The sequence below is a fragment of the Sorex fumeus genome, unplaced genomic scaffold (assembly GCF_029834395.1).
Source record: "Sorex fumeus unplaced genomic scaffold, SorFum_2.1 ptg000309l, whole genome shotgun sequence".
In the NCBI taxonomy this organism is placed as follows: domain Eukaryota; kingdom Metazoa; phylum Chordata; class Mammalia; order Eulipotyphla; family Soricidae; genus Sorex; species Sorex fumeus.
Genome location: NW_026606366.1, coordinates 172,201 through 184,020, shown reverse-complemented (window position 1 = coordinate 184,020; position 11,820 = coordinate 172,201). Strand labels below are relative to the sequence as shown.

General features: G+C 61.9%; 1 protein-coding gene across 1 annotated transcript; it reads right to left on the bottom strand.

The window, feature by feature from the left end:
• Positions 1-233: 233 nt before the first annotated feature.
• GPR108 (G protein-coupled receptor 108) lies at positions 234-11,258 on the bottom strand. Its single transcript, XM_056109544.1, has 17 exons — positions 11,112-11,258; positions 9,831-9,950; positions 6,931-6,981; positions 6,724-6,806; positions 5,896-6,023; positions 5,567-5,766; positions 5,331-5,435; positions 4,612-4,745; positions 4,263-4,338; positions 3,575-3,648; positions 3,343-3,460; positions 3,116-3,246; positions 2,972-3,015; positions 2,643-2,692; positions 2,123-2,206; positions 1,896-2,020; positions 234-560 (listed from the first exon to the last, which is right to left on the bottom strand). Exons 1-17 carry the CDS (start codon positions 11,232-11,234, stop codon positions 488-490), a joined length of 1,719 nt encoding a protein of 572 aa, XP_055965519.1. The 5' UTR covers positions 11,235-11,258; the 3' UTR covers positions 234-487.
• Between the last annotated feature and the right edge of the window lie 562 nt (positions 11,259-11,820).

Genomic DNA, 11,820 nt, shown 5'->3' with positions numbered 1-11,820 from the left:
TGCTGGGGACCCAACGTGCCAGGCAAATGCCAACCCCCCTCCAGCCACTGCCCCAGCCCCTTAGAACCATCTCCCCATCCCCTCTGGTTCCTGCACGTCCCTTCCCACACACTTCCCTGTCCCACAAATACAGGCCTCTTAAACTGCAGACACCAACCTCTGTTTTACACCCAAACTTCCAGAAAGGGGGAAAAAAAAAAAAGGAAAAAGAAAGAAAAAAACCCAGTTGTAAAAAGATCGGTCATTATTATACAGCTGGAATGTTGGGGCGAGGGGAGTTCCGGGCTGGGGGGCTGGAATGCCGGTCTTTGGGGGGAGGGGGGAGGGGACTGTGACGTCTGTCTAAGGGGGCTTCGGGGACTTGGGGCCCCCTGTGTGGGCGCAGGGGTAGGGCCGGCCGTCGGCTTCACTCATGCTTCGAGAAGGGCAGGAACTTGTGCGACAAGAGGTATTCACTAGTGAGGTCTTCTGGCCCGGGGTGCTGACGTCACAGCAGTTCTCGCCTGCTTGAGGTTTTGTTGACTTTGGACAGGCCTTCCCGGAACCCAGAATCGGTCATTCTAGAGGTGCACCCGGGAAAGTCAGGCCAGCAGGTGAGAGGCACTGGGCGGGGCCTTCCAATCAGAGCCACCCGGAGCCCCGCCCCCTCCACCCGGAGCCCCGCCCATCTACTCAAAGCCCACCCCCGAACCAGAGTCCTGCCCACGTGCCAGAACATCCAAGCCCCGCCCCCTCCACCCAGAGCCCCGCCCCTCTACCCAAAGCCAATCCCCGAACCAGAGTCCTGCCCACTTGCCAGAGCTCTCCAGGCCCCGCCCCTAATATAAGCCCCGCCCCTCCACCCATAGCCCCGCCCCTCTACCCAAAGCCCACCCCCTAACCAGGGTCCTGCCCACTTGCCAGAGCTCTCCAGCACCCACCCCCTAACATAAGCCCCGCCCCTCCACACAGAGCCCTGCCCCTCTACCCAAAGCCCACCCCCTAACCAGAGTCCTGCCCACTTGCCAGAACCTCCAAGCCCCGCCCCCTCCACCCAGAGCCCCGCCCCTCTATCCAAAGCCCACCCCCTAACCAGAGTCCTGCCCACTTGCCAGAGCTCTCCAGACCCCGCCCCCTAATATAAGCCCCGCCCCTCTACCCAAAGCCCATCCCCGAACCAGAGTCCTGCCCACTTGCCAGAACCTCCAGGCCCCGCCCCTAACATAAGCCCTGCCCCTCTACCCAAAGCCCATCCCTAACCAGAGTCCTGCCCACTTACCAGAGCTCTCCAGGCCCCGCCCCTAATATAAGCCCCCGCCCCCTCCACCCAGAGCCCCGCCCCTCTACCCAAAGCCCACCCCCTAGCCAGAGTCCTGCCCACTTGCCAGAGCTCTCCAGACCCCGCCCCCTAATATAAGCCCCGCCCCTCTACCCAAAGCCCATCCCCGAACCAGAGTCCTGCCCACTTGCCAGAACCTCCAGGCCCCGCCCCTAACATAAGCCCTGCCCCTCTACCCAAAGCCCATCCCTAACCAGAGTCCTGCCCACTTACCAGAGCTCCCCAGGCCCCGCCCCTAATATAAGCCCCCGCCCCCTCCACCCAGAGCCCCGCCCCTCTACCCAAAGCCCACCCCCTAACCAGTCCTGCCCACTTGCCAGAGCTCTCCAGGCCCCGCCCCTAATATAAGCCCCCGCCTCCTCCACCCAGAGCCCCGCCCCTCTACCCAAAGCCCACCCCCTAGCCAGAGTCCTGCCCACTTGCCAGAGCCCTCCAGGCCCCGCCCCCTAAAATAAGCCCCGCCCCTCCACCCAGAGCCCCGCCCCTCCACCCAAAGCTCCATTCCCCCACCCACTCGACTCCCCCCTCCACCCCGGGGCAGGCCCCGCCCACCCACGTGGCCACCCCGGAAGCTCACACTTGCTCCATCTGCACATCCTCCTCGTCCTCCTGAGGCAGCTGCAGGTAGGGGTTGTCCCTCGCCGGCTGGAACTTGTAGCCCGTGAGCACGAAGAAAGCCAGCGTGGAGGCCTCCACCAGGAGCTGGGAGGGGTGAGGGGCAGGAGCGTCAGAGCTCCCCCCTGTTTCCACGGGCTCCCGCCCCTTCCCCCCTCCGCGGCCTCGCCAGGTGGCCTCGCCGCCCACCTGGTACAGCCACTGCCACTGGAAGGGCACGGCCACCCTGAGCAGGATGGCGATGATCCGCGTGAAGTAGACATAGCAGATGATCTGCGGAGACGTGGGAGGGCACAGGGCAGCGGGGCCACCGGACAGGGAGACCCCAGGACCACTGGGGAGGCCCCCGCCCCCACCCAAGCCCTGGGTTCCAGAGGTGCCCCGGGAAAAGGCAGTTCGGGAGTGGAAGGCCCTCCAATCAGAGCTCTGGGATCCGCCTCCTCCAGCCAGGCCCCGCCCCCTTCGTCAAAGCCCTGCCCACTCCGCGAGACCCGGTCCAGGCCCCGCCCTTTTAGGCAAATCCCCGCCCTAGGCCCCGCCCCCGGCCCTAGCCCCGCCCCCTCCAGCTCACTCTCTCGACTCCGCCCCCTCCAACCTCCGCTAGGCGAGACTCAAGGGTCCAGTGATTGCCAAGTGCAGAGTTGGGGCAGGTGGGCGAAACAGGTGACCTCAACAAGCCCCCCCGCCGTGAGACGCAGGGGGTCCCTACCATGATGTAGTAATGCCGGAACAGCTTCAGCTTGGCCAGGTTCACTGCCACTGGGGGGGGGGGGGCACAGAGAGGGGTCAGGAGGTAGGCCAGGGACCGAGTGGACTCCGGGGGTGGGGAGGGGGTGGGCGCATGACCTAGGTGCGGGAAGCTCTGCGGATCCAGAGGGGCGCCGCAGGGGGCAGGGAAGAGCCAACCAAGTGGGGGGGGGGTTGTCTGGAAACCAGAGTGGGCAGAGAGGCTGGGTGGGACCTGGCAGGTGGGGCAGGGGCAGCGGGCAGGGTCTGGGGGCAGGACGGGGGTCCTTGCATGGGGAAAAAAGGCCTCACCCTTCCCGTCAGTGCCCGAGGCGTCCTGGAGATGCCGGATGGACCTGGGTGGGATGGGGAGGGACACACGGGAGGGTCAGCTGGACCCAGCGGGGCGTTTCGGGCAAGCACCCAGGGGCAGGAGGGGAGGGGGGAGGTCCTCACCAGACCACCGGGAAGAGGATGGCACCGCAGCAGAGGAGGTCCACCAGGAACAGCACCTCCTTCCACAGCCTGTAGTCGCTGGCGCCCTCCTCGCGGGAGTCGATGATGATATAGGCCACGTTGGCCAGCACCTGAGGGGATGCAGGGGGGAGGGGAGGCAGGAGCTGGGTGGGGGGGGCCAGGGCCTGCATCCCCGGGGTGGGGTGGTGGGGTCCCGCGCCCCTCACCTGCAGCGGGATCACGATGCCAAAGAGCTTCTTCTCCTTGTCGGACAGCACGTACTTGACGAAGGCCCAGCCCGAGCCGATGAGGGCAATGGTGATGAAGAGGAGGGCCCCCTTCAGGCTGCGCGGGAGGCGGGTGGGCGGTGGGTGAGGGAGGGGGGGACGACGTCGCCCTCCTCCTGCCGGGAGGGGGGGCTCCCCCACCCCCCCAGCACGCCAGGGGTCGGGCACTCACAGATGTGTGATGTAATGCATGACCGCGAGGCCCTCAATGGGGTGGCCCTGGCTGTTGATGAAGTAGTAGTTGATCTGGAGGCAGACGGACGGACGGACAGACGGACAGACGGGCGATCAGACAGATGGAGGGGTGGGGGGGAAGAAGGTGGCTGGGGGGCCCGACCCCCCCTGCAAGGTGTGCTCCAGGGATGAGGGAGAGCTGGACAGATGAACATGGAGACCCCCCCGCCCCAGACGGCGGGCCTGACCCAGTGAGGCAGGGCGACAGGCACTGGGAGGGAGTGGGAGGTCTGGGATGGACAGAGTGGACAGGGGTCCCGACGCCCAGGAAATGGACAGGGTGTACAGTGGCCACGCCCAGGACATGGACAGACTGGGTGATGGCCAGGCCCAGGACATGGACGGACAGGGCTGCGGATGTGCCCAGGAACGGATAGCAAGACACTTGGGTTGGGCGCAGGTCTCGGTGATTTTTTTTTTGGGGGGGTCACACCCGGCAATGCACAGGGGTTCCTCCTGGCTCTGCACTCAGGAATTCCTCCTGGCGGTGCTCGGGGGACCCTATGGGATGCTGGGAATTGAACCCGGGTCGGCAGCGTGCAAGGCACACACGCCCTCCCCGCTGTGCTATCGCTCCAGCCCCGGTCTCGGTGATTTTGAGGAGTGGGGCCGGGGTGGGCACTCACGCTGTGGAACAGCAAGGAGATGCTCTTGGTGAAGGCCAGGGCCGCCATGAGCCAGTGGATCTTGAAAACGTTATAGCTGGAGAGGGCGGGGCAGTTGGGGGCATCAGCCGGGCGCAGGAAGGAAGAAGGGGAGGGGTCAGAGCGACAGGACAAAATGGGTCAGGCGTTTGCCTTTCGCAAAGCCGACCCGGGTTCGATCCCCGGCATCCCAAGGTCCCCAGAGGACCACTGGGCGCAATTTCTGATGCAAAACATTCAGGAGTAACCCCTGGGCATCACAAGGTGTGACCGCCCCCCCCAAAAAAAAGAAAGGGAAGGTGAGAGGTGAGGGGGGCCCCCCCAGGATCACCTGTTCCTACAGAGGATGGTCACCCAGAAAATCCCGGCGGCCAGGAAGCAGGCGGCCATGACCATGTAGAGATTGAAGAGCGGAATCTCGGAGGCGGACAGGAAGCCATTGGGGTTCTTCTCCCGGATCATGACCTGGGGTGGTGGGGGTGGTTGGTAGCTGGGGTCCGTACCCCGCTGGTTCTGGTCGTGCAGCACTGTGAGTGGTGCACCCGGTTCTCCGCTCTGGGAGTCCCCACCTCCCCCGGGCCCCCCACCCGCAGCCTCTCATTTCTTCTCCCAGACCCCCACAATGAATGAACGCCCACGGCCAAGTGCACCACAGAAAGATGGGGTACTCATGAGCCAGGGTGATAGGACAGCGGGGAGGGTGCTTGCTTTGCCTGGGGCTGACCTGGGTTCGATCCCGGGCACCACACAAGAGTCCCCGGGGCTCTGCCAGGAGTGATTCCCGAGTGCAGAGCCGGGAGTAAGTCCTGAGCACTGCCAGGTGTGGCCCAGCCCACCCCAGAGCTGTTCGATAGTACAGCAAGCTGCACAGAGCTGAACTGGGTTGGGTCCCCAGCATCCCACGGGGTCCCCTGGGCACTGCCAGGACTGAGTCCTGAGCATTGCTGGGGGTGCCCCCCCCCCCCCCACCGTAAAAGATGCTCGGCCATCCCAATCCTGCCAGCCCTCCGGGAGTCCCTGACCCCCCCCCCCCCGCCACGCCCCGCTTACCGTGATGTCAAAGGGTTGCCCCTTGCTGGGGTCCAGGTTGTGGCAATTGTGAAAGTTGAGGCTGTACTGGCCTTCCTCGGAGCTGGAGCCAATGACCACGTGGAACTGGCCGAGGGGAGAGACAGGGAGCTTCATGGGGAGGAGGGGCGGAGGGGGGGGATTCCCCACTCTGCAGAGAGGCGACCCCCCCCCCCACACACACACCCAGCAACCCCCGCCCTCACGGACACACTCACGCTGAAGTTGTAGGTGTCGTTGCGATGGCTCAGGTCCAGCACCAGCTCGGTGTCCTTCCCGCTGGGTGTCCGAGGGGACAGATGTCCACCGGGGCTAGCACGGTGGGGGGCCCCTACGCCTTCCGGTCCTACGGCCTGATGCCCTCCTTCAGACATGGTGGGCTGGGACTGACCCTTGGTCTGCATCTCCGTTTTGGTCCCTGGTGGGGGGCCAAGGTGGGATGGGGTGGGGTGAGGGGGGGGCACAGTGAATGAGTACAGAGTAGAAAGATGGGGGGGGGTGGCGTGCCCTCCCCCACCCTCCCCTTGCAACGGGCAGCTCCGCTCACCGCCCTCCGCCTTGGGGGTGGCCACCGTGTGTGGGGCAGTGGGGAGCCCCGTTTCGTGGGGGGTTTCTGGCAGAAGCCCGGGAAAGATGAACAGCTTCTTCTGCTCCCCATACTTCCGCACCTGGACTCTGGGGGTGGGGTTGTGGGGGGGCAGACAGGGGAGGACCCAGGCTCAGGCACACAGCTGGTGCTGATGGACCCAGCACCCTGGGGCCCTCTGGGTCTCGCTCGGGCCCAGCACTGGGCTCAGTTAGCAACCCTGGGGTCTGCCTTTGCCGACCTCCAACCTCCAACCTCCAACCTTGGTGGCATCTTCCAGGTCAAGTTTTATTTACTCGAGCAACGCTGGGGCCAGAGCGAGAGGACAGCAAGGAGGGCGCTGGCTTCGCGTGCCCCCGACCTGGGTTCGATCCCTGGGCGTCCCATAGCACGCCCTGAGCCCCACCAGAAATGATCCCCGAGCGCAGAGCCAAGAAGAGGCTCTGAGCACTGCTGGGCGTGATTCCCGAAGCCCAGGGATGTGGGGCCCCGTGGCAGAGGTCGACCTCCACGTGCGCAATGTGTACTGTGTCATGTTGACCGTGTCAACACAGTCCTGACCGGGCCCTTGGGTGTGACCGTACGGGGGAAGCACGTGACCCGCGGCTGTGTCCGAACCCCAAGACGACCAAAACGTGCAGCTGTGGAGGGGACCCAGGTAGAAGTGCACGTGTCCAGCGTGGGCAAAAGGCCTGGGTTCGATCCCTGGTACTGCCCGGCCCCACCCCGCTTCCGGAAGTGACCTTCTTCCTCCGGTCTGGGGTCTTGGGTCTGAGGTCCCCAACTCACCGCTGCCCCTTTCTGTCGATGAGGAAAAGGACCAGGAAGTTGCTACTGTTTTTCAGGAGAGGACAGTCCAGGGGGTTCCGGTTCTGGGAAGTGGGAAGAGGGAAGCCTGGTGACCCCCTCCCCTCGCTGAGACCAGACAGGGCTCCGGGGGTCACATGCAGCAAGACCCACCATCTCTCCCTTTCCCTCCCATGCCCCCCTACTCACCGAGTAGGAGCGAATGCTGCCAGATCGAACCCGGGTCAGGCTGAAGCCCACCTAGCAGGTGAGAAGAAAAGGGAGGCAGGAGGAACGGGACTTTTAGCAGGAAACCCCTTCCCCCAGACCCCACTTTCTGGAGCAAGAGGCTGCATTTACTGAACACTGAGTACTCGAGCCCTCTTATACTCATTGCATTTTTTTTGAGGGGGGAAACCACTCCCGGTAGTGCTCAGGGGTTACTCCTGGCGCAGTGCTCAGAGATCACTTTTTAATTTTTTTTTTTCTTTTTTTGGGGGGGTCACACCCAGCGATGCTCAGGGGGTTACTCCTGGCTCTGCGCTTGGAAATTATTCCTGGCGGTTCTTGGGGGACCATTTGGGATGTCGGAGGTGGAATGTGGGTTAGCAGCGTGCAAGGCAAATGCCTTCCCTGCTGTGCTATCACACCAGCCCCTCAGGGATTGTTCCTGGCAGTGCTCGGGGACCCTAGGGAAGGGCGGGGATCAAACGGGGCGGGGGGGGGGGGAGAACACCTTCCTCACTGTCCTATCTCTCCAGCCCCCAATTAAAAAAATTATTTTTGATCCATGTGTTGTTTATGAGAATGTTATATTATTATTATTATTACTATTATTATTATTTTGCTTTTTGGGTCACACCCGGCGATGCTCAGGGGTTCCTCCTGGTTCATGCACTCAGGAGTTACTCCTGGCGGTGCTCAGGGACCATACGGGATGCTGGGAATCGAACCCGGGTCAGCCGCGTGCAAGGCAAACGTTCTACCTGCTGTGCTATTGCTCCAGCCCCTTTTTATTTTTATTTATTTATTTATTTGCTTTTTGGGTCACACCCGGCAATGCACAGGGGTTACTCCTGGCTCTGCACTCAGGAATCACTCCTGGCAGTGCTCGGGGGACCATATGGGATGCTGGGAATTGAACCCGGGTTGGCCAAATGCAAGGCAAATGCCCTACCCGCTGTGCTATTGATCCAGCCCCTTCTTCTGGTACTTTTTTTTTCTTCTTTTTGGGTCACACCCGGCGATGCTCAGGGGTTACTCCTGGCTCATGCACTCAGGAATTGCTCCTGGCGGTGCTCAGGGGACCATACGGGATGCTGGGAATCGAACCCGGGTTGGCCGCGTGCAAGGCAAACGCCCTCCCCGCTGTGCTATCGCTCCAGCCCCTATTTTATTATTTTTGAATGTTTTTGTTTTTTTAGGCCACATCTGGTGATGCCCCGGGATTACTCCTGAGTCTGTGCTCAGGGATCACTCCTGGCAGGGCTCAGGGGACCATATGGGATGCCGGGCACTGAACCTGCGTCAGTCACCTGCAAGGCAAGTGCCCTTCCTGCTGTACTGACGTGGCCCCTCACTCACTGAACTTCCCAACCACCCAGTTTCCCTTCCTCATCCTCATCCTCATCCTCCACCTCCCCTCCCCCCCGGCACTCTGTCCCAGATGTCACTTCTTCAGGAAGACCTTCCTGGGTCCTTTGGATCTAGGCTCCTAGGTTTTTATTATTTTTTTTCCACATTTAAAGGTCAATGGTGAGGGGCGGTGAGAGTGACTGACCTGGGTTCATCCTCAGCATCCCTCAAACCCTGCCAGGAGTGATCCCTGAGCGCAGAGCCAGGAATAGCCCCGAGCACCACCAGAAGTGGCCAAAACAAAACAAAACAAAACAAAAAAACAGCACAGAAACTGGGGCTGGAGAAATCGTGCAGCAGGTCGGACTTTCCACCTTGCACTTGGGCTATCTGGGTTTGATCCCCGGCATCCCCTAGGGTCCGAATCTTCCAGAAATGATCCCCTGAGCACAGACCCAGGAGTAAATCCTAAGTATCTCCAGCTGTGGGCCCCAAACTCAAACAAAATACACTGTATTTCCTCCCATTGTTCATCAATTTGCTCGAGCGGGCCCAGCAACGTCTCCATTGTGAGACTTCTTGTCACTGTGTTTGGCATATTGAATATATCACGGGTAGCTTGCCAGGCTTTGCCACTCGGGCGAGAGACTCTCGGTAGCTTGCCAGGCTCTCCAAGAGGGGTGGAGGAATCGAACCTGGCTCGGCCGGGCTGGCCGCGTGCAAGGCAAATGTCCTACCTGCCTACTCCAGCCCAGGGCCCCAAGCTCAAAAACAAAATTGAACCAACAAAAAATATTAATAGTGAGGTCTGGAGAGATAGCACAGTGGCTAGGGCGTTTGCCTTGCACGCGGCCGACCCGGGTTCGATTCCCAGCATCCCATATGGTCCCCTGAGCACCGCCAGGAGTGACTCCTGAGTGCAGAGCCAGGTGTAACTCCTGTGCATCGCCAGGTATGACCCAAAAAGCAAAAAAAAATAATAAAAAAAAAAATTAATGGTGAGCTGGAGAAAATAGCTCCCTTGCATCAGGAACAGGCATAGTGTGTGGAAGCCCCAGATTCCGTTCCTGGCACTTCCTGGTTCCTGGGAGCACTGCTGGGAGTACCCCTCCCAGTCCCCCCGCGGTGCCACCTGTAGCCTCAAACAAAACCTGCGTTGATCATGCATGCCGTATCCACCTGAACCTCTCTGAGAAGCTGAAGGCAGGGGCCCACAGAGACGGCTTTGCAGGTGCCGGCTAACCAGGAGGTCCACCACAGACACAATTGCTCACTGCGGGAAAGGGGGGTGGGGGTGGGGGGACCAGCGGGGTGGGGTGGGGGGCTCAGGCCCCCAGCTCATGGGTTAGCACTTAGTGTAGGAGATCTTGCATTTCCTAGGGTAAAGATGGAGAAATAGGTTCACAGAGGTCCAGTGAACCTAGATCTCGTGTGTGTGTGTGTGTGTGTTGTGTTGTGTGTTGGGAAACAGTGTCTAGGAGGTGAGTCCAGATTTGAGTGTGACCAGCCTCCAGCAAGCCCCTCGGACCCCTCACCTCTGGGGTCCTCTCGTCCTTCTCCTGGAAGCCCAGGCGCAGAAGGCTGAGGTCCACCTCCAAGGAGCCGTTGGTGTAGAAACCGAAGTTGTTCAACTGGATGTCGGCTCGCTTCTCGCCCTGCGGGAGACCAAGGAACGCCAGCACTCCTGACTTCTCCCCACTCCTAGTGGTTCCACCCAGGGGGTCAGGTGCTGGGAGGGGTGGGGGCGCCCCAAGGGTCATCTGTCCTCTCCCGGTACCAACCCCTTTTTATTTGGTGGTGGGGAGGGGTCCACACCCGGCGATGCTCAAACTCCTTATCCTACAGTCAGGAATCATTCCTGGGGGGTGGGGGTGGGGGCTGGGACGCCCCTATGGGATGCCAGGGATCGAACCCGAGTCCAAAGCATGTAGCACGGTAGCACTATTTTTTAAATTTTTTTTCTTTTTTGCTTTTTGGGTCACACCCGGAGATGCACAGGGATGACTCCTGGCTCTGCACTCAGGAGTTACTCCTGGCAGTGCTCAGGGGACCTATATGGGATGCTGGGAATCGAACCCGGGTCGGCCACAGTGCAAGGCAGATGGCCTCCCCGCTGTGCTATTGCTCCAGCCCTATTCTAAAAAAAAATTTTTTTTTTAAAGGACAAGTACAAAGGATGACAGGGGAGGCTGGGGTCCCGCGGTCGAAACCCCCAACCAAACAAAGGGAGAGAGGGGCTAGGGTCGCACTGAATCTCCAGGAAGAGAAAGTTTTTTGGGGGGCACCTGGCACTGTCCCCTTTTCATGCCTCTTGGACAACCTGGAGATCCCCACTTGCGCCCCCTCGTGTGCTGAGATTTCAACTGGGGACCCCCACCCCCAACCCTGAGATCCCAGTGGGTGCTCAAAGGACGCCCCCACCCCTCATTCTAGAATGCCCGGGGGGCCTCCCTCTGGGCGGGGCCAGGGTTTCCCCTGCCTCCCAGGGGAGCGGGAATCCCAGGCCCGCGAGGAGCTAAGAGGGGCCGCCCCTCCCCCCTGCGAGGGTGCTGGGGGGCGCGACCCCCCTGCGCGGCGGGCCAGGCTAGACCACCCGCGGGCTGCAGCAGGGGGGGATCCTCGGACGAGACCACTCCGGTTGCAGAAAATCGCAGGGGCCCCGGCGGCGAGGGGAAGGGGGGAGGGGTCAGGGGTCACCGGGCGGCTCCATCCTGCAAAGGGGGCGGGGGGAGCAGGACGAGACCACTCGGAGCCAGGGGGCTTCTCGGCGACCACGCTGCGCTCCCGACCCCCGGCTGCCGCGCGCCGGGACTCACCGTCAACGCCAGCCGGTGGATGCGGCCCGAGCAGGAGCCCCAGAGCAGCAGCAGGAGGAGCCGCGACCCCCCGCCAGCCGCGGGGCTCCCGCGGGCGAGCCCCCTCCTCTCGCTCACTGCCATCTCCGGAGCCAGCGCCTCCCCCGACACCGCCTCTGACGCCCCCCTGCGGGTCCGCCTCCCCGCGAGCCAATCGCCGCGCAGCGGGGGCCGGACCCCACGGCGGCGCCAGCCCTCCGAGCCAATCAGCGGTCCCGCCTCGCCCACCGGCCGCTGACGTCGCCAGACCGACAGCACGCTCTTCCAATGAGAGCGGGCCAGGGCTCAATCCCGCCTCCAGCCTCGCCAATGACCGCGAGGATGGTCGCGGATGTGGTTTGATAGACAGCTCGTCTGGCCAATCGGCATGGCTCCGGTGCCCGGCCCTTGAAGCGGAATTCCTCTAGCTTGTAACTGACCGAAAGGTCCTGGACTACATTACCCAGAGTGCAAAGGGAACGGATTTTTTTTTTCCCTTCCCTAACCCTTGCAAGAAAAAAAAAAAAGGCCTGATCTAAACTACCTTTCCCAGTAGCCTCAAAGGCGGATTTCCTCTTTTTTTACCCCCAGGGACGTGGCTCCCCGCCAGAGTTCTGGCCGTCTTGGTAAACACGCGCATCTGCTCGGGCCTGCCCTGCTCGGAGTTTCCTGGTCCACGGGGAGGCCCAGC

Coding starts and splice junctions, on each gene's coding strand:
- GPR108 (XM_056109544.1), bottom strand. CDS start 11,234: ATGGCAGTGAGCGAGAGGAGGGGGCTCGCCCGCGGGAGCCCCGCGGCT. Junction 2,207..2,642: donor TCCGGCATTACTACATCATG/GTAGGGACCCCC, acceptor ACGTCTCCGCAG/ATCATCTGCTATGTCTACTT. Junction 2,021..2,122: donor AGTGGCAGTGGCTGTACCAG/GTGGGCGGCGAG, acceptor CACCCCTCCCAG/CTCCTGGTGGAGGCCTCCAC.